This window comes from Erithacus rubecula (genome assembly GCF_903797595.1).
Source record: "Erithacus rubecula genome assembly, contig: scaffold_429_arrow_ctg1, whole genome shotgun sequence".
Lineage (NCBI taxonomy): Eukaryota > Metazoa > Chordata > Aves > Passeriformes > Muscicapidae > Erithacus > Erithacus rubecula.
In genome coordinates this window covers 51,690-76,490 of record NW_027635909.1, presented here as the reverse complement: position 1 = coordinate 76,490, position 24,801 = coordinate 51,690, and the positions used below count along the sequence as shown (strand labels likewise).

The following is a 24,801-nucleotide window of genomic DNA, read 5'->3' as shown; positions in this document are numbered from 1 at the left end:
CAAATTAGTAATTTAGTAGGAATAATAAACTGCTGTTGGTATACACAGAGGTCCAGGAGCTTTCTTTTGGTGGCCAGAGTCTTCAGGCCAATGGGGAAGAGGGGAAGAAGGGTGCTTGTGCTGGGCAGGTTGGCCCAGCGTGCGGCGTGCAAGGGAAAGTGGCCCAAAGCCCCTTGGCCTTGGTGGTTCTGCCGAAGCCTTAAGGCTCCCGACAGAGCGGCTGGGCAGAGGCCGGAGCTGGGGCGGGCGTTGCTGAGAGCCTGGTCCCTGGAGATGGCCAGCAGCCCTCTCCCAGCCAGGAAGGGCCAGCTGTGTCCTGCCCGTGTGCTGCTGGCTGGATTGCTGAGGGCTCTGAGGTGCCTCTTGATCCGGCTCCTCTGGAGCTCCTCCAGCAGCCAGGCAGGCCTGGGGAGGCCTGGAGGGCACGGGACAGTGGCAGCCATGAAGGGATGCGGTGCTGCCGAGGCCAGCCAGGATAAGGCAGCGGGAAGGCGTGAGCGGGATGCGTGTGGCGCTGGGTGGCGGGAGGCTGTGCTGGGACAGGAGGGCTTTGTGTGGATGGCTTGGTGGGAAGCCCTGAGGAACTGGCGGGCAGAGGCCATGAGCATTCCCCAGGCAGGCCCTTCTTCCTGCCAGCCGGCTGCTCCGGCGCTTCCCCGACGCGTCTCTGGGCTGGGGCAGAAGGCCTGGAGGCCTGGCCTCAGCAGGACGGTGGGGACACCCCCGAGGGGCCCAGGCTGGTTTGCCTTGGGACAGGGAGGGACAAGGAGGCCGAGCAGGCCCTGCTGGAGCACAGTCCCTGGCTGCTGCTGGCGAGGCGCAGTGGGCAGAGGCCAGGGAGATGCATCACCTGGCGCTCAGAGGCCTCGTGGGGCTCAGCAGGGACCCCTCGATGGTGACAAGGAGGCGGCAGCTGAAGCTGTGCTGGCAGCGTGTTGCGAGTCGGCCTGGCTGGGGCACAAAGGCAGCCACAGTTCACCAAGAAAGAGCCAGGCGTTGACTTCAAATCCTGAAAAGCATTTCTTACTCTGTGGCAAACCTAACTGTTCTTCCCACAGTCCACAGTGGTTATGCTAATTGGTTCAAGTTCTCTTCCCCTAGTGGTTGCTTAGTTCTAGAAAGTTCTCCCCCTGAGGGGATATATTGTCACGCCCCTCCTTGTTTCGGCCCTCAGAGTTTGTCTCAGTACAATGTTCGGTTTCTAGGCATTGTCCCTGTTTTATTTTCCATTAGAGTTCTTTAGTTTTGGGCCACTTCTGTGGTTCCTACCCCTTTCTTTTGGCCATTCAAACCCTCAGTACTCTGAATCTAAATGTTTCATTGCAGCCATACCCACCAGCGTGGGGCTGGAGAAAGCTGCCCCTTGGGCTTGGCTGGGCTTTGGGAGCTGTGCCAGCGTCACCCAGCTCTCCTGTGCTGCTGTCCAGCTGCCCGAGTGCTTCAGGAGAGGCCGACACCCCCTGACACTCTGCTCAGGGCCCACAGAGCTGCTGCTGCCATGGCAAGGACGATGTGTCCTGCAGCTGGCCTGCAGAGTCGCTGCTGTCAACATGGCTCAGGACACCAGAGAAAAGTCACCAGGGTGTGCACAGGAACAGCAGCTCCCCAAAGGCCTGAACCTCCTCAGGAAGGCACCCACACCAGCCAGGATGCCAAAAGGAGGGATGCTGTGGGCACAATTTTACACGGTGTCACGATCCGCCCAACCTGAGCGGGAGTCGTGACTGGTTCTTTTATGGATCTCAGAGCGCAAAAGACACAGCAGGGGACAAAATCAGTTTACTTTCACAGAAATGCACTTTATTTAGTGCCAAACAAAATGCAATATTGGGACAGAGAGAGAGAGAGAGAAAGGGGGGTTGGGATTATAGCTACCAAGACGGGCAGATGAATCCTCGTGGAGCCAGCCAATAGATGTCTGTTGCCGTCTGGGGAGATCTCGGGGGTTTCCTCTGAGAAAGTCACTTTTATAGTCCTTTCCCAAAGCGAGTGGCTTCTGGCCAAAAGGTGGGAAGATTTATGGACTATTGTATGTGGCGCTCGTTACCCTGAGGAACAGGTGGAAACAGGACGCTTCAAGGCACACAACAAACCATCTTTGTTGTTATGAACACATGCAGGGCAGCCCATACTGGACCAGTCCATTGTTCTTCCATCTGTGGGAGCTTTGTTTAGTAAACTCCCCGTGACTAGTTGTCATGAGAAACCAGTCCTGGTAGGCATCACCTGCGGAACAGTCACTTGGCGTTCCTCCCATCCCTGGCCAGCGCAGGCCTCAGGCGAGGGTCGTTGGGCAGAAACAGACGAGAGGCTCACACGGACTCTCACAATTGTCAATAAAATTTTTGTGCCTTGTTGCTTAATATTAAATCTGAGTTTTTCTCATGCCCTTGCCACTGATTTTTAAGCAATCTCAAACACTCTCATTCATGGCAGCACCACAGTATCCCACATCACCGAGGGCTCTGACACACACCCGTGTCACCAAGGGCCACACCTGGCACCCAGCAGCAGAGGCACAGCCTGGAAGTGGCACAGAGTATCCCCGGACTCGTGGCCTTGTAGCCCCTGCCGTGCCCAGAGCCCCGGGAGGCTTTGGCCACGGTGCCAGGCTGTGGCCCCAGCCCCGCCCTGCAGAGCCCTGGGGCTGCAGCCCGGGCTGGCCGGGGCAGCAGGAATTGGCCGGCCGGACGTGCCAGGGCCTTGTGGGCAGCGGCTCCGTGTCCCGCGGGAGGCCGGGGACGAGGGGTGTCCCTCAGGGCTCTGCTGGGCCCCGGGGCTCGTCACTGCCTCGCTCAGTGACACCCAGGGGCACCAAGAGCAGCCTGGGCGCCTTTGCAGGGCACGGGGAGCTGAGCGGGGCAGGGGCACCACGGAAACACCGAGAGCCTGCCCGGGGCAGAGCCGGGGAAAGCCGGGCTGGAAAGCCGGGAGAGGCTGCTCAGAGCTGGCCCGGGGACTTGGGCACCTGGGAGACAGAGCCCGGCTCTGAGCTGACACTGAGCCAAACACCTGAGAAATTACAGCCGGTTTCTCTAGACACACTTCATTATTTTGTATTTTCTCAATGTGTCTTTATCAGGGAACACTTTGAATGTTCATTTTACTTTATTTTTTACCCTTTAGAAAGAGATCCATTGTATTTTGTTTTGTGTGAGGAGGGATGGGCTGGGAAAGGTTGTGGGTAGCAGGGTTTTTTATTCAATATATTTTGAAATTTGACATGTGCCCAGTCCAGACTTTGACTCCAGCAGCAGTGTCTGGTTCCAGACTGCTCTGCTTTTCTCGGTGAGATCTCAGTCCGTTCAAATCTGGCAGTCAAAGCCCTTGAAACATGGAAAAGCTGGGAATCAGGTTAAAGCCCTTGGAGGGTTCTCTCTGTTCATACATTCCACATCTGCCCTGGTGTCTGTTCTACCTCTCCACTCCTGTCCTATGTGCACATTGCTGGATCCAGAGTTCAGTATCTGCTTCTATAGAAAGATAGAAATATGTGAGTATTGTATACACGATTCTCTTGGAGTGAGTTACTGTGATGGTACATTCCACGATCCTCTGCTTTGTGCCCAAAAATGGTTTTTGTATCTAAACCCCGAGAGCCCAGGATAGGATGTGTGTGGGGCTGGGGCAGGGAGAGGCTCCTTGTTCCCTGTGTGGGCATTTTGAAGCCTCGCTGCTCGGGTTTTCTGCAGCTCTCTCTGTGCACTGTGGGGTTTTGCATGGCTTGAAACCCCCTGATCCAAGCCTGGACAGTCTGACTGGTGGTTTCCCTGAAAAATTTCTCTGGCGACTTTTATGGAGACGGAACACTTTGATCGGATTGTTTAGAGAAAGAACTTTAATCAGGTGCAAACAACAAACAGGAAGGTGTGCACTGTACTAGGCAGGAACCAGAAAAAGCAGAGTACATCAGGGGCATTTATACACTTGGGTGGAGGGAGGGATTAAGGCAGGGTCTGAGGGAGAGATCCAATGGGAAAGAGCAATTAACAATATTATAATTTCTGCAGTGAAAATTAACCAATTGTAATTGAACTCTCTAGTAACAATCTGCATAACTGAACAGTGGGATCTTGGGAGTGAGCCTTTTGCTCCCCATCACTAGAGGGTTTTCCCATGGCCTTAGGCTGAGATTTTCTCTTCATGCTGAGCTAACCTCAACAGTGGCTGACAATCACTTTTGGCCTAGGCAAGGGGAGGATTTTCTTTTTGTTTTTTTTATTTGAGGAGGCTGCAGTGGTGATCCCTTGCTGTGCCTGGAGGTGAGTGAGCAGCTGCTCTGTGGCAGCCCGGGGGCTCCGTGCAGCAGGAGCAGAGCGGGGCTGCTGCAGCCAGAGCCGCTGTGAGCCGGGCTGAGCCGGGACAGAAAACAGCCCGAGGCTCCAGCTGCTTCTCCTGCCGGGCCGTGCCCGCACAGCTCAGCTGGGGAGGAGTCCAGGGCTGGGCGAGCCCCGGGCTCTCATCTCCTTCGGGATTCCCCCTGGGTGGTTTTTCCTCTTGGGGAGGAGCCGGTGCCGCCTGTACCGTGTGTCGTGTGTGGGGATTTCTCTTTTTTGGCATTTTGGGTCTTTTGTCCCAGGTGTGTGTGTGGGGTAAGGTCTGACAATTTAATATCTAAAATAATTTCCTTTTTTTTTTTTTTCTTGCCTCGTGGGCTTACTGTTATTTAATAAAATGTTGGGAGTTTTTTTTCCTCTTTTATCTATTAATATTAATTTCCTATTGGTGGAAAGGGATTATGGGAACTGTGCAGAGGAGGCAACACTCCAGAGTGCCCTCTTTAAAATCCTCTCTCAAACTAAGATCCTATCCCTGTGGCCTCCTGGTGCCTCAGCCCGAGGGACTCCGGTGGCTCTCCCAGTCTATCCCAGTCTCTACCAGTGTCCTCACAGTCCCTCCCAGTGGCACCAGAGTCCCTTCCAGTTCCTCTCATTCCACAGCCATTCCATTCCCAGTGCACTCCCAGTCCTCCTAGCTCCACTCCCAGACCTCCACCCTCTCTCCCAGTGCCTTCCCATTCCATCCAGTCCATTCCAAATGCTTTTCAGTTCAATCCCAAACCTCCACCCTCTCTCCCATTGCCCCAACCCACTCTACTCTCTCCCAGTGTTCCCCCACTCTCTCCAATTTCATTCCCAGTCCCTCCCAGTGCCACACCAGCCCTCTTCCATCTCTCCCAGTTCCCCACAGCTGATCCCAGTGTGTCCCCACTGTCTCCCAGTGCCCCCCAGTGTGTTCATCTCGCTGTGGCCCTCGAGCTCCCAGCCTGGTCCTGACTGCCTGCTCTGCTCTGTGATGGATTTCTACCCTGCCCAGATCCAGCTGAGGTGGTTCCAGGGCCAGCAGGAGCTCTGGGGCACGTGGTGGCCACTGACCTGGTCCCCAGTGGGGATTGGATTTCTAACAGCTCCTGGTGCTGCTGGGAATGTCCCCAAGTGTGGGGCACCTCCAGCTGCCAGGTGGAGCACATCAGCCTGGAGCCCCCCCTGAGCCAGCACTGGGGCACAGCCTGGACCCCACAGTGTGGGGGGAGTGGGGGAGGAACTGGGGGGACTGGGAGAGGGGTTGGGGTGTGCTGGGAGGAACTGGGAGGGAGTTTGAGATAGGCTGGTTTATACTGGGAGAGGGCTTTGAAGGTCTAGAATGGCTGAGAAGGGATTTGGAAGATGGTGGGGAGGGTGGGATGGGGTTCTGTAGGTCCTGGTGGGCACTGGAAGGGAGTTTGGTGAGTGCTGGGTATAACTGGGAGGGATTTGACTGAGTCTGAAGGGGATGGAAAAAGATCAAGGATTGAAAACCAGGGTTTGCAATGAGGTTGGTTGTGCACTGAAAAAGACTGGGAGGGTTTTGGTGAATCTTGGTGGGGCTGGGAAGGGACTGGGAGATGGTTTGTGAGTCCTGGGATGGTGAGGGGCAACTGGGAGGGGGTTATAGGATTGTGAGAGGGACAGGAAAAGTTTTGGTGGGTCCTGCAGAAGCTGAGAAGAGACTGGGAGGAGCTTTTGGAGGGCTTAAGGGGGCTGGAGGTGATTGGATGTGCTTAGAGGTGCTTGGGGTGTCTGTGAGAGGTTTTGGGGGGTTCTGACCTCTGTGGACCCCCAGAGATGCCGCCATACACCGTCCACAGCGAGGTGCAGATGGGGATCGGGAGCTTTGTGATGGGCTTCATCTTCCTGGTGCTGGGGTTTGGCTTTTACCTGTGCAACAGGGTGAGCGGAGGTTCTCGGGGGTTCGTGTTCTCCCTTCTCCAGAGCGTGTATGGTCCCCCTGGGGACCCCTGCCTTGGTGTCACCAGTTTTCGTCTGCCCAGAGAGCTCCTGACCCAGCAGTGGCTGCATCCCCCTCCTCGTGGCCTCAGCCCAAGCGCGGACTCTTGCTCCATCCCCACGCTAATTTGGGGGTGGTGTGTGTCCTCCCCCCAGCCCCACTTTGCTCTCCCCGGCAGCTCCCGGTGTTCCCAGTAGAGCTTCCGAGTTAGACCCAGTCCCGTTTATTGTGGGGCGGGACTGGGGAGGGACTTTGGGGGACCCCGCGGGGGGATCGTGGTTGCGCGGGGAGGGCGGGTCCAGGTGGGGAACACCGGGTGCTGCGGGTCTGCCCGGCAACCGGTGAGTCATCAGAGCTGCGCTCTCTGATTGGCTGGATCTTCTTCATCGTATTGTCTGATTGGCTGAGGAGAGGCCCGGGAGGTGAGAGAAGGAACAGGAGAGATCCCGCCCCGAGCAGCGAACGGGAACAACAGACCCAGCCTGGGCACAGGGAGGGAATTTATTAGCAACCAAATCACAGCAGGACAAGGAGAAGGGAGAGAAATCTCTCAAACACCCCCTCACCCCTCGGGGATCACCAGGAGCACGGATCACCAGGGCTCTGCCCAACAGGGCACTGGGGATCATCCAACACCGATCCTCCCATGGGGGATGGAGCTGGAGCAGAGCACGAAGCTCTGCCCACACTCGGGGCACTCACACGGCTTCTCTTAGTGGTGCCTCCGTTGGTGTTGGGTCAAATGAGAGCTGTGTGAGAAGCTCTTCCCACACACAGGACACTCGTAGGGCCTCTCCCAGGTGTGGATGTGCTGGTGGCTTCTCAGGTTGAAGAGCAACCCAAAGCTCTTCCCACATTCCAAGCAGATGTAGGGCCGTTCCCCAGTGTGGATCACCTGGTTCTGCATCAGGTGGGAGATGTCACTGAAGCTCTTCCCACGTTTCCCACACTCACACTCACAGGGCTTCTCCCCAGTGTGGATCATCTGGTGTTTGATCAGCATGTACCTGTGGCTGAAACCCTTCCCACATTCCAAGCACTTGTGGGGCTTCTCCCCTCCACGAGGCTTCTCCACCAGCTCTGAGCTCTGCCTGAATCTCCGACCACCTCCCTGGCTTAGGGAGGGTCTTTCCTCCTTGCAGCTCCCTGTCTTGGGTTTGTAGCTCCTCCTCGTAAGGGCTCTCCAGGACTTTTACTCCTGTTCCATTCACCCACGTCTTGGAAATGAAAAATCCTGGTTTGGGAGAAAAAGCAAGAGGAGAGGGCCTGGGCTGGGGGTTCCTCCTTGCCCAAGTTCATCTCAGGAATCTTGTGTCTATAGGGAGCTCCAAAATACCAAGATTACAATCAGAAGTTACCCAAACATCAAGACACAGATCAAAAACTACCAAAACAGCAAGACTGAGCCAAAATCCCCTCCAAAATGTAAAGTTTCAGACCCTGCAAAAAACCAACGCACCAACATTTAGCCCAATAAAGCTGAGAAACAGCAAGGTTCACCCCTGTGAAAATTGTGGATCCCCCCTCTACAGTCATCTGCTGCATTTGGTGGGTGAAATGCTCCTGGGGCTGGGGGAGAGGCTGCAGATACAGGGAGAGGTGAAATCTTGTGCTGCTTCCTGTTTCTGCTCCTTCACCTCCTGTGTCGTCTCCCTCACACTCCTCTTCCTCCTACTATTCCTCTTTCTGCACAATCCCACTTTCTCCTCCCACGTGCATCCTTTGACCATTTTGTTCTTCAGCCCTGCTTCTCCTCCCCTTCTCCTGCTGCCCCCAGCCCCAGCACCCACTGCCGGCTCCCTCTTCCCCCCAGACCCGCAGCATCCCAGCGCAGGGCAGGGATGGAGCTGGGGCAGCTCGGGCTGGGGCAGCGCTGGGCTCTCGGCCGCTCCCGCCCGCACTCGCTCCCCACTGCAGCCGCTCCCGCCCGGCAGCGCGGGGGGCCCGGCCTTGGCAACTGCAGAGACCCCATGGGAAATGACCCATGGCCTCTCCCTCTTCTTCTGTGAATGAAATTGCTTTTACAGGACTCCTCTGCCTTCCTTGTGGATAGAAATCTCTGGTAAAGTTTTCCACACACCTCGGGGCTCGGCCGGAATTCCTTGCCCCATCCGGGGCGCGGGCAGCGAGTGGAGCTGAAGGTGCCGCACCCAGTTTGGGGGATCGGCTCCCTTGGGACACCGGGCATGGATTGGGCACCCGAGAGTGACCAGGAGACAGATGAGTGACAGATCGGGGGGGCAGGGAAGAGTCGGCAGCCAGAGAGCACTGAAAATCTCATCAGTGAGTGCAGTGGGATCCTCGGGGAATAAACATGGCAGGGCACCCATGGAGGGGAGAAAGGGAAAGCCAGGAAGGGCTTCTGGCAAAAGGGATGATGATCCCAAAATATCTCTGAAGGGACCCTTGGGAGCATGTTGAGGGAGTTTGCACATTCTCCCAGAGGTAATCAAGGACATGGACACCCAGGGGGACAATAAGGGAAATCCAGAAGGGATTTAGACAACAGTATTCAGGGGATGAGTGGGAAAGATGAGATGGTGTTTTTTATCCAACCACTGTTAGACACAGGGGATGGATTTGAATAGCAGGAGCTTTTAGTTGCTCCTAATTATGATTATAATTTACAGAGAAGCTATTTGATGGCTAATTTGGGAATGCAAATTGATATTTTAAAGGTGATACATTTACGCCTTTCTCTGGCAAATGTCTGGCAAGGCCAATGCATAAGTGAACCAGAAGGTTGGGCAGCTCCAGTAAAATAGAGACAATTGGAAATGGAGCCTCTCCAAAGTAGTTTGAAGCAACCAGGACAAGTGTCCTAAAGCAATGCCCTATTCCAAAGGAGAGAAGGAAGGGCTCACTGCCTGTCTTTGAGTCCCTGCTAAAGGCAGGGCTTTTGGAGCCTGGGATCTCTCCCCATAATGCTCCTATCCTGCCAGTCAAGAAATCAGATGGAATCGATAGAATGGTGCAGGACCTAAGAAGAATAAATGAGATTATTAAACCCAGGCAGCCCACAGTCTCAGATCCTTACACCATCCTGAACCAGGTTCCCTCCTCACACTGACACCAGTCAGTGCTTGATGTCAAAGGTGTTTTCTGGGGATGCCCACTCACACAGCATGGTAAACTGCATTTTGCCTTTGAGTGGGAACAAGAGGCAGAAGGGAAAATGGTAAAGACATGGACGGTCCTTCTGCAGGGATGCAGGGAAGCACCAGCCTTATTGGGGCAAGCCCTGCAGAAAATATCACAAGAATTTACCCCACCCCAGGGATTGGGTTAATGCAGGATGTGGATGACTTGCTCCAATCAGGAGGACAGGAAGGAAGGATAGAAGAAGCCTCTGTGAAATGGCTGAATGTTCAGTCTAAAAAGCATTTTTGAGTATTGGGGGAAAAAAAAGCACAAATGGTGGAGAAAAAGATTAAATATTTAGGACATAGTTTCACTGAATTTTGTGGTGTATTGACCAAGAGCAGGACCAGGGAATCTCAGAATTAATGTTACTCAGCATTAATATGGAGCTGTGGCAATTCTGAGGATTAATAGGGAATTGCAGGACCAGGATTGAGGAGTCCCTCTTCAAGCCAAAACATTGTAAGACTTTTTAAACCCAGACAGCCTCAGTGTTGTGGTATGGATATGAAAAATGGCAAAACTTTAAAACCAAAATGATTGGTGTCCCAGCCATGACTCAGGAAGAAGGTTTGAATTGTATGTGTGTTGTATGACATATTACATTTTTGGCTTTTGGAAAATATTAAAATGAATGCTACCTGTATAATGTTGGAAAACTTTGCTGTATGAATATTGTTTCCTTTAGTTTTGCTATTAACAAAACTTAAAAATAGTAGGGTGAGAAATAATTTTTTCTTGGACTATAACATGATGATGTAAAAAGCTTTTGTTCATGTAACTAAGAAAATGGTAGAAAAGATAATAAGGAAATTCTTCACATTCTTGGATTATGGAAATCCAGACCCCCAGGGAAGGAAAAAAGGTTGATTTGCAGGTTGGGGGGGGAAGGTTTTTGAATAATGCATGAAGACTTAAGAATATGCAAAAGGTTGATGCATTTAAAGAAGTGTTTTCTGAGTTAGGGTGTGCCCTTGCCTGAAGAAGAAGCCCCCAGCTGTTATCATCTTTTCCTTTATTGTTTGCCTCCTATTGTCTTTTATTAAACCTTTAAATATTTACCAGGAAAGTGAACCTTGTTTTTTAAAATGTGGATGCTACACAAGGTCATGCCAAAGGAATTCTTGTGCTAAAATGTTTAACCCTGTGGCCAGAGTGGCCTCACTGTCTGCAGAATTGTGCAGCCACAGCTTTAATGGCACCTGAGGCCCAAAAACTGATGGCAGGAAGATCTGCTGTTGTTCAAGCCTGGCACCAAGTTGAAGCTCTGATAACCAAAAGAGCCTCTACATGGATGAGCAGTGCTCAGTGATTACAGAATAACACTTGTTCAGTGGCACAGGAGGATTTAGAATTGAGGACAGGGGAAGGGTTGAACCAGCCTCCTGTTTGAACAGCCTGCACAGGGGCTGGGAACAAACCCATGGCTGCATTCCAGTGACAGAGCTCCAGAGCCAGGACAGGAGGGATTGAGGAGACATTCCCTGGCCTGAGGGACAAAATGTGTTCATGGATGGGTCTGCAAGGGCAAGAGAAGGGAAAAGAATTCCAAGACACGCTGTGATTAAGGGAAGGGAATTAGACCAAGACTTACACTCTGCCTGAGGAATGCACAGAAGCACCACTGGTGGCCAAGTGCCACTGATGGCCCATCCCAAGTGTCCCTGAGCACAGAAACAGCCCCAGCACAGCTCAGCACGGGGGGACCCCTCACCCTGGCCTCAGGGGCTCTCCAGCCCCGCAGATTTGCTCTTCCCAGCTGCAGCAGCAGCACGGGAGGCCCCACTGAGCTGCACTGAAGGCAAGGCAGCAGCAGCCAGGGCTGCACAGCGGGGGAAGCCCCTGGGCCTGCCCACACATCCTCTGCTCAAATCCTCTGCCTGGGCACCCTCCTTGGGCATCTCCATCACTGGGGCCAATCCTTGCTGCCCCTGCTGCAGCTTCGCTGCTTTCTGTGCCTGCACTGCCACAGCTGCTGGGGAACACACGGGCACAATCCCACTCTGGCTCTCGATTACACTCACACACTGGGCTGGGGGGGAATTAGAAAATCACAAAAAAAAATAGGCTGGTGCTGGAAAATATACGTAGCTTAAATTTTTTAAAATTTCATCTTCGTACTCAGGCTTGGTTTGCCTTCCTCTTGGGGAAAGGAATTTTAAAGGCTTTTTTTTTAAAGGGAGGTTGCACCATTGTACAGAGATGAATTTAACATCTCAACAGATGGGGAATGGCCCAAAAGATCCCCACAAAGATAACAACCAGCAACAAAACATATAGGACCACCAGCAAACATCAAGGAACACCCACCTCAGAGACAACTCCGGGTGGAGCTGGAGACACCTGGTCTGGAAAAGGCTGAGAAGGAAAATCAGGAGTGCAACCTAATTAACATCAGAAGGACAGAATCAGAAGCAAAGAAATCCGGGTCCAATAGGATACCAAATAGTAAGAACTACACAACTTGGAAGCAATGAACACTAAACAAATGGATTTCTATGGGTTCAGACTGTACGAAATTTAGTAAAAATATAGTAAAAGTCACGTGCCAGAGAACGATTTTTTCTGCACACTCGGCCTATGTGTGGATGAAATGATTTCTGTTGCACATCCGGGCAAGAACCAAGTAATGCCTTGACTCTCTAACATTAAAGATATCAAGTAAAAAGCAGATTGTGAGGGTGCACATGTGAGCCAGGGGATGGCTGCCACGGAAGATCAGCATCGGTTCCAGGCAGCCAGGAGAGGAGCTGTAGAAATGCAAATTGACACTGCTGGGGCAAAGCACACATCTATCATTTGAATTACAGGATTAGATTACAATATTTCCTCGAAATAATAATCAGCCACACAGTTCAAGCTCTTCACCTTTCTACCGACCCACCCCAGCCAAGGAAAAGGTGAGATTTGCAGAAAATTAAATGTCTCAAACTGCTGTTTCTACTTAGATGATAACTGAACAGTGGTGAAACAGATAATAGTGGACATAAGAAAGCTGCACATATTACAGTCCAAATGCAGAAAGGATGGGAATGGGACACGTGTTCGTGGTTCCCTGGCAGACCATGGGTTAAACGAATGCTGTTCCTCCCCTGATGTGCTGCAGCAACTCTCATCTTTTTCCCATGCCCGACACCTTGCTGAGTGCAGCTCATTCAGCAGCTGAGCAAGGGGATGCAGGTGGCAGCCAGGCCTGATCCAGAAACGGCTGCAAAAGGACAGGGAGGGAGGGCACTGAGAATAATCCCAAAACCAAAGAGGAAACAGAGTCAAAGAGTGAATCTGCCTGGAAATACGACCAGGGACTTGTACATGAGGAAGGAATGGAAGAAATCTTCAGTTTCAGAAAATGTTACTAATTGTCATAGACTGCTGCTCAGCCAAAATCCTGCCCAATTCCTGATCTTCCAGAAAGAGAAACACTTAACAGAGCCGTGAAAATCGGATGTTATACTAAAGGAGGGGTGCATAACAAGGGGGACATGCAGCAGGCAGATCGGGAAATCTGAACCTTCCAAGCGCCTCAGCCAGTGGGGAAAGGGAGAGGGAGATGCGGCCGCGAAAATGAGGATAAAAAGGAGGCTCAGTTTTAGAGACCGCATGGGAAATGTCACATGGCTTCTCCCTTTGCTTATCAATAAAGTCACTTTACAGGACTCCTCTGTCTCCTTTCCTCTGGCGACGTGAATTTTCCCCCACAGCCCCGGGGCCTCTCTGAAACATCCCGTGCCCGCCTCGGGGTCCTGCAAAGGCTCCAGGTGGGTCCCGGCTCCACCCCGGGCTCACCCCCAGCTCCCACCGCCCTCAGCTCCCGCTCACCCCGAGCTCCCGGCGGTTCAGGGCAGCAGCGGCTCCTTGGCCCGATGCCCGGGCCGGGCCCAGCGCGGAGCCGCTCCTCAGGCGAGGAGAGAAATGGCGGAGCTCGGGAAAGGAGCCCATGCTGGGTGGAGAGCCCGCCCCTCGCTGTCATTGGCTGATTCTGCCGTCACTCCTCATTCTCGCGCGCTGATTGGGCAGAGGGGGAATAAGCCCGGCCCCGGAGCCAAAGGCACCATTTTCAAACCTTCTGTGCGGCCCGGCAGCGGCCGGAGCCCGGTGAGGCGGCGGCGGTGGCGGCGGAGGAGGAGGAGGAGGAGCTCGGCGGTGACCCCAGCGCAGGTGGGAGCCGCGCCCGGTTCTGCGGGGGCTTGGAGCTCGCTGCGGGCGGAGGGGGCGGCAGGGGGCTCTGGCGGGTTCCTTGTGCCATGCCCGGCCCGTGTTCCCCCTGGGCTGAGGGCGCTGATGGAGCGGCTGCCCGCGGTCTCCTTCTCTCTGTGAGCTCGGCAGGAGCCGGTGCCGGAGCAGCGACTCACCGCGCTGCGGGCGCTGCCGCTCCCGGGCCCACACAGGCGCTCCGGCAATGGCGCCTTTGCTGCGGCACGATCGCCGTGGGGGCGGCACCGGGGCCGGGCTTGTCCCCGCTCTGCCCAATCAGCGCGCGAGAATGAGGAGTGACGGCAGAATCAGCCAATCGCAGCGAGCGCAGCAGACTCACTGCACTCTCCCTAATAGATTATTCCACTAATTATTATTAAGCATCGAGTTCCAGGTTTGTACAGGTACATGGGCTGTTCGTTTTATTTCTTCTGCAATTTTAGTAATTACTTCACCATTATTATCAATTTCTGAGCAGCATTCAGAATTATTGAACTTCCTACACATTTCTCCTTCTTCAGCTAATAGATAGTCTGGGGCTAGTTGATTTTGATGTACTGCTGCTCTAGTTTGAGTAAGTTGTTTAGCTATGAATTCCATTGCTCAGGCTGTTCAATTGGCAGTAATTTCTATTACAGCTTGTAGTCTGATAATTCTATTTAGCAGATAAATTGGAGTGGATAGCCCCAGCTCCCATCTTGAACCCAGGTCTGGTCCATAGTACTCAATAATTCATTCTGGGGGCCATTCATTATCCTTGAAGATTTGTGTTCCCCCTGTGGCAGGGCTGCTTTTGTTTTGATACAAAGATTTATACAAGGGAACTCCTAACACTCTATTCCCTTTTTCTTTTGGTAATGTGAAAAACGCAGGCTGGATAATCCCTGGAGTACATGTCCCTCTCCATCTTTCTGGTAGGGTATTATAAACCCTTTTCCTGCAGATCCCAAATATTCTGTTTGGGGCTTTCCAGCTTAGTTGAACTGATTTAGGTTGTTGCCAATAGATGCTTACACTTTTTACTTGTTCGTTTGGGTTGGCTCTATTCTTATTATACCAGCCTAGTCCTGTAAAATTGTTCTTTCTACACTTGCCTTTACTTAACTTTCCCCAATATCCTTTTGGAGCTTTGGGCCACCAAGACTGACTGCTTGTATTTGTAATGAGGATAGTCATAGAGGGGGTGTGCCCCACATATTGGTTAAGTTAGTTCCCTGATGTGTTATACACACTTCTCCTGTTTCCTCATGGTTTAGAACTCACCCTTCAGGTCTATTGACTCCCCTCGATATTTCCATTTGATTCCAATAACTGCTCTGGGTCTAATCCCTCCCCCCTCCATGGCCACTGTTCAGTCATTTGTGTTCCTCCACAGATCCAGCAGTGAGTTAAGTCAGTTCAGTGGTAATATCAGTAAGTAATTCAGTAGAAATTTCTTTCATGAATTCCACAAATAAATTCTTTCCTGAGGTGGGTAAGTCCCGTTTGCTGAGTTGTTGTTTCAATTTCTCGTACAAGTTAAAACTTCCCTTATGGTTTGTCCTTGTTCCCTGAACACTTTAGTTATATTCTTTATCAATTCTTCCTTGTAGTGATCTTGCACTCCTCCCTGATCTGCATATCCTCACATACCTTCTTTTGTGAAGCAGAGGTGTGCTTCTCCTACTGGGCAACTTTGCTATGCTGATGGAGCCCACCCTCCTTTTCCCAAATTGGTGGCTCCCCAGTAACTTTTTCCCATGATAATGGAGGTTTCTGAGTTGTGCTTATTATAGCAGGCTGAATTGGTGTGTGTGTGGAAGGCAAGGGTGGATACTGTGTGTCTGCCATACCCAATTGTCTGGTAACACTTGGAACAAGCATCAGCACTATTTCCTTTTGTCATAATTAGCAATAGGATGAGTCCCATGACTGTTTTCATCCCTCTGCCTCCCTCAAGGCCTGTGGGGTTTCTATTGGTAGCCAAGGTTTGTTTAATCTTCTGGGCTGCAGGGAGTGTGTCCTGGGGTCTCCCACTTTGTCTCTCTCTTTTGGTATCATTTCTTAATTTTGTCCCAGCCTTGAGCTTTAACATTCCAGTAGGAGGCACAGCAGTAACAGCACGGTATATGCAACCCTTTCCAGCACTCTTGTGCCAGTACCTCTGCTTTGGCTTTCTTCTTTCCTTTCCTTCCATTCTCACATGACTTCCACCAGTTATGATTATTAATTTTGATTTTTTCTTTGTGCTGATAGGGTATTAAGTACCTTAACAGTTTCCTTATGTTTGTTTCTTTTACATTGGACACATAATGCAATGGGAGATACCCACCATTGGAATGACATCACCACAACTCAGCACAGTGTGGATCCCTTTTTTGATGAACGGGTTACAGTCACACCCGGGTTTGGGACAAGTGACTTTTAGTCTTGATTGGGAGATCTTGGAGACAAATTGATCTGGTATTGACATCAAGTTCTCTGAATTTGCATTTTGAGGTCTCCTGGCTCGGATGTCCCTGCCCAGCCTGCAGTAGGAGGGGTTACAGCACCTTTGACTCTCCTCACATGTGTCCATCCCTTTTCAGCTGTCTGTGCAGCTGTTTCAGTCATTAATAGAACTAAATACAGTCCTTCCCATTTTGGATCTAGACTTTTTTCTTTCCATACTTTAATTATCACATTGTCCTGGCTTAATCTTAAGTATGGCAAATCCTAGAGGGACAGTTTGAGCTAAAATTCCCTTCTCCCTTAATTCTGCAAGTTTTTGTTGATTGTTTTTATGTAATTCTGGAGGGAAGAGTCCTGCACTAAGGCTGGATCAAGGTGTGCTCCTTTAGGGCAAGACATACCATCCAGCATTTCATATGGTGAAATCCCTGTTCTCAAATTTGGCATTGTTGGTATATTAGACAGGGCTAGTGGGAGGCACTTTGTCCATGGCATTTTAGTCTCAACCATTAATTTTGGCAGCTGTTGTTTTGCAGTTTGATTCATGCTTTCAACTCTCCCAGAACTCTGAGGGTGCCAGGGTGTGTGATACTCCCAGCTGATGCCTGGTGCTGAGGTCAGTAACTTCAGCACCTTTGATGTAAAGTGTGTCCCCTGGTCTGAGTCTATGGCTTGGACCAGGCTACACCTTGGCATTACGTGTTCTATCAATATTTTGGCTGCCACTTGTGATGTGGCTCTAGCTGCAGGGAATGCCTCTACCCAGTGGGTTAATTGCTCTACTATTACTAGTAAATATTTCCATCTTCCTATTTTTGGTAATTCTGTAAAATCTGTTTTCTTTCAAAGGGTCTGTAAGCAGTTTTCCATCCTCCTGATGGACCTTGTTGCACACTGTTTTATTAATTTTCTGACAAGTTAAACAACTCTGGATGCTCTGCTTTGCAACATCAAAAATGCCGATGCATCAAAAAAATTTTAAAAATTGGTCTGCTAGTGCTTTGGTTCCCCAATGAGTTTGTTGATGTAATTGTTCAGTAATTTGTCTGGCCTGGGCTTTAGGTAAAATTTCCCTGCCATCTGGTAAAACCCATTTATTCACATGTGTTCTGCCTTTAATTTCCTTATCGCTTCATTTTGCTGGGGAGTAAACAGCTTCTGTAATTCCTGGTTGGAAGTGGATCTCTAACTGTAGTACTTAATACAGAAACTGTTTTTTGCTCCAATGCTGCTTTTTTTGCTTCTTTGTCAGCCAGATTATTCCCTCTTGTATGACAGCTTGTTCCTTTTTGGTGCCCTCTTATGTGGACCACAGTAATTTCAGTGGGGCCCCTGAGAACTTCTAGTATTCTAACAATTAATTCTTGATGTATCAATTCCCATCCTTGAGTGTTAATTAACCCCCCCTTTTCCCCAAATCTGTAATATGGTCCTTTTTTACCCTTTAATTGAGATAGTGCCCTGTAAAGAGCAAATTGTTCACAAGCCTGAGCACCATGTTGCATTTAAAGGTTCAGATTCTACTAATTTTAATTCTTCTCCTCCTACTATGGCATATCCTGATTTTCTTTTTCCTTCTACTGCTCTGGAAGATTTGTCTATAAACAATTTTACTCCATCTTTAAGTTCAACTTCCCCCAGGTCAGGTCTATTTTTTGTTTGTAACTCTATAATGTCCAGACAATCATGTTCTAATTTTTCTCCTGGTTCCCCATATAGGAATTGTGCAGGACTTTGAGCAGTTGTTGCTTTTATCTCTAAGTCTGGGGAAGTGATTAGAATAGTTTCATATTTTAATATTAGGGCATTGGTTAGCCATTTCTTGGCTTTTTGATTCAGAATTTTCCTTACATCATGGGGGTGTGTACCACTAGGGGTGCCCCAAAGGTGACTTTTTGGGCTTCTTCAATTGAAAGTGCTGTGGCCACTGGGGCCTGTAGACATGTGGGCCAGCCCTGTCTGACAGGGTCTGGCAGTTTAGAATAAAATCCCACTGGCTTTCGACTGCCTGCCCATTCCTGAGTGAGCAGCCCATGTGCCCTTTGATCAGAGCTGTTTACAAGTGATTGAAATGGTCTCTCCAAATCTGCCAGACTTAGTACAGGGGCTTGAATTAAAGCCTATTTGACCTTTTCAAAACTTTTATCATCCTCCTTTGTCCATTTTTGGCTATCAGTGTTAAGTTTTTCATATAGCAATTTCACTTTCTCACTGAATCCCTCTATCCATTGACGACAGTATCCCAGCAGTCCCAAAATTTTCCTCACTTCTTTTTTGATCTTTGGAGGTCCCAGGCTTAGTATTCCAGTGACTGTATTAGGATCTAATTTCTTTTTCCCTTTACTTAGGCAATGTCCTAAATATTTTACTTCTGATTTTGTGAATTGTAATTTAGCTTTGGATACCTTCAAACCCTATTGTTTCAAGAAGTTTAAAAGTTTTATAGTCCCATTTCTAGTAGATTTCTCGTCTTTTCCTGCTATTAATAGATCATCTACATATTGTAACAATTTCACTCCTTCTGGTGGCTCAAAAGACTGCATCAATTCTTCTAGGGCTTGCCCAAAGAGATTGGGGGGTTCTGTAAAGCCCTGAGTCAATACTGTCTAATGCAATTGTTGTTTTCTGTCCTTATCAGGATCTTCCCATTCAAAGGCAAAATAATCTCTACTACTTTTGCTGATGGGCATGCCCAGAATGCATCTTTTAGATCTATTGCACTATACCAAGTGTAGTCAGGGAACAGCTGATTTAAGGGAGTTTAAGGGTTTGCTCAAATTCTGTACCAATCTGTAATTCCTGTTTATGTTTTTGACAGGCAAAGTAGGAGTATTATGTGGGGACATATGTGGTTCTAAAGTGCCTTGTTGCAAGAAGTTTTCTATGACAGGCTTAAGGCCCTGTCTCCCTTCCAGTGATATTGGATATTGACGAACTCGGATAGGCAAATTGGATCAGTGATTTTCACTTTGGTAGGTTTTATTTGTAACTTTTTGATTTCCCCAGGGGTATACCACACCTCAGGATATATTTGTTCCTCATTTTTTCAGGTTAAGGCATAAATTTTTAGTTGCCCTTGGGATACTTCAGTTTTCAAATCCAATGCTATTATTAAATCTCTCCCCAATAAATTATTTTCTGCCTCTGACAGTAGCAGCAGATCATTTAATTCAGGTTTGCTCTGGGTCTCAATTTGCACATTTTTAATAACAGGGACTGGAAATGGTTTACCTTTTGCTCCAACTACGAGTGCTAGGTTTACACCTTTTTGGTAGATGTTTAATAGTGGATTTTTTTGCTCCTGTATCTACTAAAAATTCCAGCTCCTCTCCCTTGGGACCGATTCTTAATTTTATCAAGGACTCTTTAGATGGTAAGGTTCCAAATACATAGAGCCCCTGACACCCCTATTCGTCCCCCTGGAACATGTTCTCCTCCTGTATCCTCTCTTTACAATTTTTCTTTACATGGCCTTTGTATAACTCCCCTGTGTCCCAGCATCTTAATATTATTGCCAAAGGGCTGCCTGGTGGTATTTCTGCCAACCTACGTGTCTTATCTTTATTGCTTTGTGGATCACAGGAACTTGAACCCCTTTGTGGGTCATTCAGACTTAAAACCTTACCCTTTCTTTGTCCCATTTTTACCTCAAGGGACTATTTTGAGGTGTTTGTGCTCCCCTTGTGTTCTGCCTGGATCCTGCATCTGCTTGGGTCAGGATGGGAAGGAGCCTCTCCCTGGGCTGGGATGGCAAAAGCAGCTTTTTCCCTCTTCCCCCTGTGTCTCATGTGTTGCTCTCTGCTTTTCCCTGCCCAGGTCCCACCTCTGCCTGGGCTGGGATGGGAAAAGAACCCAGCTTCTCCCTGGGCTAGGATGGGAAAAGCAGCCTCCCCTCACTCGCTTTGTCCCTTCCCCGGCCGGGTCCCTGGCGGGATCCCGGAACCGCGGATGGAAGGACTCTGCTCTCGCTTGATGGCAAAATCCACGTCTCATTCAGGCAAGCACACAGTCACCTCCACCCAACCTGACAATTACTTACAGCTTCCATGCTCCTGTCTGGGTCTTCCTGCACAAGAATTACAGGTGATTTTGCTGCAGTTTTCCAGGGAGCTCTTTCCTTGCTCAGTCTCTATCGTGAGGTCGTTGGGTCCCGAGAGCCACTGACAAACCGGGGCCACAGTAATGGGGCGCCTCCCCGAAATCCCAGCGCCTCTCAGGGCTCCAAGGACGTCCTGGGTTTTGGCACCAAATTGTTCTAAAATGTCTTGATGCTTAGCAAAATTTAGATTGCTTTATTTTGTATAGATGGAGCAAGCAGCACTGGGAAACATGAGGGGTCACTTCCCACTCCACGCTTCCATCTAACTTGGTTTGCAGTTCCCTCTTTATAGTATGGTTTTCCTTGTAGTCATCAATAATTTTTATTGTTTTGTTGTAGTAATTCTGCGAGGTAAGCAGTGGTGTTCAAAGAAAACTTCCAAACTTCTGTGGGACAGTTCTTCAGACAATTGATCCTGTAACCATCTGGTCTTGGTAGATAAAAAACAGGAGAAGTAGGAAGCCTGGTCTTTAGCAGATAGTTTGTGATTGATTACACAAAGGCAGGAAATCTGATTCTGCAAAACTTTCAGACTGTGGAAAGCCCTTTTTTTTTCCTTTTACAAACTGGTATGCAATATTCAATTTAGAAAATTTGTAACAGGAGGATTTAAACAGAATGGGTTTCCCTTTATCTAGGTCCATGTTCTTTTCTTATTTTAAGTATGCTGGTTTATACCAGCTCCAAAACTTCTATGATTAGCAAAATCATTTATCAATTATCACATGGCTCTGTTAAGTGGTTCTTCTTCTCGAAGTTCAGGATCTTGGCTCAGCAGCAGTCCATGTCAATTAGCAACATGTTCTGAAACTGAAGATTTCTCCCATTGCTTCCTCATGTACAAGTCCCTGGCCCTTTCTCTAAGCAGATTCACTCATTGACTCTGTTTTTTCTCCTGGTCCCTCTTAGGTTTGGGATTATTCTCAGTGCCCTCCCTCCCTGTCCTTTTGCAGCCGTTTCTGGATCAGGCCTGGCTGCCACCTGCATCCCCTTGCTCAGCTGCTGAATGAGCTGCACTCAGCAAGGTGTCGGGCATGGGAAAAAGATGAGAGTTGCTGCAGCACATCAGGGGAGGAACAGCATTCGTTTAACCCATGGTCTGCCAGGGAACCACAAACACATGTGCCATTGCCATCCTCTGTACATTTGGACCAGAATATGATTTATTTTAGTATTTCCTTTGTTATCTGTTTCACCCCTTTTCAGTTATCATCTATTTGCAAACAGCTGTTTGCATCACTTAATTTTCCACAAACTTCTCCTCCTTCTGTTGAAAGATAATCTGATTCTCTCCCATGGTGAAATATCTTGTTCTTCCTTTCTTTGGATTGGTCAGCAGGAATGTCAGGAGCTGGTGCTGTCGAATTGATTATTATTTCAAGGACTGATAATACATTCCTTAGTACATGAAAAAATAATAATAGCATTAATAATAATAGCATAATGAATATTAATCATAGTAGTAAGAATTATAATAATATTTAGTTTTTAACCTCATTATGCCACTCCAATTTTCTGTCTCCTGATATGTATTTCTTAGGGTTCCCAGAGAGTGGTCCATGATATTGTAGGATTTGTTGTGGTGTCTCTTCATGTTTTCCTCAATTTTGGGAGCAGGAGCACCAGCCAGCCAGGGCTGCATCAATTGACCACTTTTCTCTAATTAAATCATCAAATACTTGGATTCCCAACTGGTTTCTCTGGACGAGCAAAAACACCCCAGTGCTCTAATGCACTCTGTATAACTAGACAGTGACAGCACATGTTGGACTGAGGAGAGGGATATTTACTTTTATTTAGTAAAGTTTTCACAACATTCTCCATTTGCTGTTTCTCTTTGCAGCTTAACCAATTTCTGTTGCAGTCAGATATCCTCACTATGGGCTCTGCCTTTAGCTGTGCAAATTCCATCTGTGCAGGCAGGCAGAGCTTGGGGTGAGGGACAGAGGGAATCAGCCCAATTCCTCTCCCAGGCAAGAATATCCTGATACATTGTCCACACTTTGCCCCAGCAGTGTTAATGTGCATTTCTAACCTCTCCTGGCTGCCTGGAATCCCGGCTTCTCTTCCAGAGCAGCCATTGGATGCCTCATATTTGCCCCCCCAAAATCTGCTATTTTTTTTTCGTAGTAACAATATTCTATTAACATTTTATCTATTGAAGTTTACCTTTAAAGCTCTTCTGGTGTTATAAAATCCATCCTTAAGGTGAACATCAAAAAAACCATACCAAAATTTTGATATCACTAAGAGTCACCCACATATATACACAAATAATCCCAATGCAAATGGTCAAACGCTGCACGTGGGAGGAAAAGGTGGGATTGTGCAGGACAATGAGGAAGAGTAGGAGGAAGAGGAATGTGAGCAAGAGTAGGGACACAGGAGAAGGAGGAGCAGAAACAGGAAGCAGCACAAGGTTCCAGCCCTCCCTGTGTCTGCAGCCTCTCCCCAGCCCCAGGAGCGTTGTCCCCATCACATGCAGCAGGTGACCAGAGAGAGGGATCCCTGATTATCACAGGGGTGAATCTTGATCTTTGTGAGCTTTACTGGGCTAAATGTTGGTGTTTTTGTTTTTAGCAGGGGCTGAATCTTTCTATTTTGGATGGGGTTTTGGCCAAATCTTGCTGTTTGGTGGGATTTTCATCTGTGTTGTGATGTTTGGAGGATTTTTGGGCTGCATCTTGGTGTTTTGCAGGTTCTGACACACACAGGACACCCAGTGTCTTCCTGAGTTGCACTTGGGCAAGGAGGAACCCCCAGCCTAATGCCCTCTCCTCTTGTTTTTCCCCCAAACCAGGATTTTTTGTTCCCAAAGTGTGGGCAGATGGAGCAGGAGGAAAAGGCCCAGAGATCCCTCATGAGGAGGGGCTGCAAACCCAGCCCAGGGAGCTGCGAGGAGGAAAGACCCTCCCTGAGCCGGGAAGGCGGCCGGAGATGCAGGCAGAGCTCAGAGCTGGTGGAGAAGCCTCATGGAGGGGAGAAGCCCCACAAGTGCTTGGAATGTGGGAAGGGCTTCAGCCGGAGCTCTGACCTGAGCAAACACCTGATGATCCACACTGGGGAACGGCCCTACGAGTGTGGGACATGCGGGAAGGGATTTAGAGACAGCTCCAAACTGATCCGGCACCAGATGATCCACACTGGGGAATATCCCTGCGAATGTGGGGAATGTGGGATGGGATTAACAGACAGCTCCAGCCTGGCCCGGCACCAGATGATCCACAGTGGGGAGAAGCCCTACGAGTGTGGGAAATGTGGGAAGAGCTTCAGCTGTGGCTCTAATCTGAGGCAGCACCAGGTGATCCACACTGGGGAGCGGCCCTACCCCTGCTTGGAATGTGGGAAGAGCTTCAGGCTGAGGTCAGACCTGAGAAAACACCAGCACAGCCACACCGGAGAGAGGCCCTACGAGTGTCCTGTGTGTGGGAAGAGGTTTCCGAGAAGCTCCACTCTGATCAGACATGAGCAGGATTCACACAGAGGAGAGGCCCTTCCGCTGCCCCGACTGCGGGAAGGGATTCAACCGCAAATTCCATCCCTACTGTGCACCGGCGCATCCACACTGGGGAGAGGCCCTACGAGTGTCCTGAGTGTGGGAAGAGCTTCTCACAGAGCTCAGCCTTGACCCACCACCAACGAAGGCACCGCTAAGGGAAGCCCTGTGAGTGCCCCAACTGTGGGCAGAGCTTCGTGCTCTGCTCCAGCTCCATCCCCCATGGGAGGATTGGTGTTGGATGATCCCCAGTGACCCCCATTGGGCAGAGCCCTGGTGATTTGTGGTCCTGATGATCCGTGTTGGGAAGACACCTGGCGAGGGTGGGGGGGGTTCTGCATCATCCTGTCTCCCTGTGGGCACCTGGAGGAACACGGGGGCGGGACCATCCATCTGGATACAAACCAACATTGGGAATTCCTTGGGGAGAGTGCATTTGTTGCCTTTCAACCCCAGAAAATGTTCTCCTTTCAATCCTGTATTCTGTTGACATTCAGTAATACTGAATGATGTTGGAGGTCTTTTCCAACCTAAGTGATCACACAATTGTGATTTCCTATTATTAAAGGGTGTCTTCTGAAGCAAAATGCTGATGGATTTGGGCAAAGACCTAGAGTTTGGAGACACTGGAATGGAAATCCATCCAGAAAAGTTTCTTCTCTGCCACCCAAGCACTTGGATCATCAGCTGGCATGGACAAGGAAATGCTTTTCTTCTGGACTTGATTTGCTTTTGAACTAATACATGGGTGGGGACATGGGGGGACAGAGACATGGCAGGACACAGACAATGAGAGTGACTTGGGGACAAATGGACATGGAAGAGGATGTGGCCATTCGTGGGGACATGGGGAGACATGGATGGAGATGTGGGGGACAATGACAGGGATGGGAACATGGTAGGGACATGGCCATGGGTGAGACACAGTGGGACATGGCCAGTGACATGTGGGGACGTGGCCAAGGCTGGTGCCATGGGGGGGACTTGCAGGGGCTGTGGGGGATGCTGGTTTGAGGGGGTTGAGGGTTCCCTGGGAGGCACTTGGGGCTCTCTGAGGGTTCTTGGGGACCCCAGGCTTGAGCGGCTCCAGCTGCGCTGGGCAGACCCTGGCAGAGGGTTCTGGGGCCAGGCTGCTCAAGGACCCCCTGCCCTTGAGCCCCAGCCAGGCATTGGG

The 24,801-nt window shown here is 49.8% G+C and overlaps 1 protein-coding gene and 1 long non-coding RNA gene across 2 annotated transcripts in view; one reads left to right on the top strand and one right to left on the bottom strand.

The window, feature by feature from the left end:
* Positions 1-24,801, top strand: part of LOC306815367 (maestro heat-like repeat-containing protein family member 6) — a gene marked incomplete at its 5' end in the record, with an annotated part of 63,824 nt that overhangs the window by 466 nt on the left and 38,557 nt on the right. Inside the window, one exon of the mRNA XM_079331938.1 lies at positions 637-895. Within this exon, the coding sequence (XP_079188064.1) occupies positions 637-895 (259 nt within the window). The remainder of the gene's footprint in view (positions 1-636; positions 896-24,801) is intronic.
* On the bottom strand, positions 22,772-23,405 carry LOC306815370. The gene is made up of 2 exons (XR_013777392.1): positions 23,346-23,405; positions 22,772-23,177 (listed from the first exon to the last, which is right to left on the bottom strand). It is a non-coding gene; the product is annotated as an uncharacterized lncRNA (long non-coding RNA).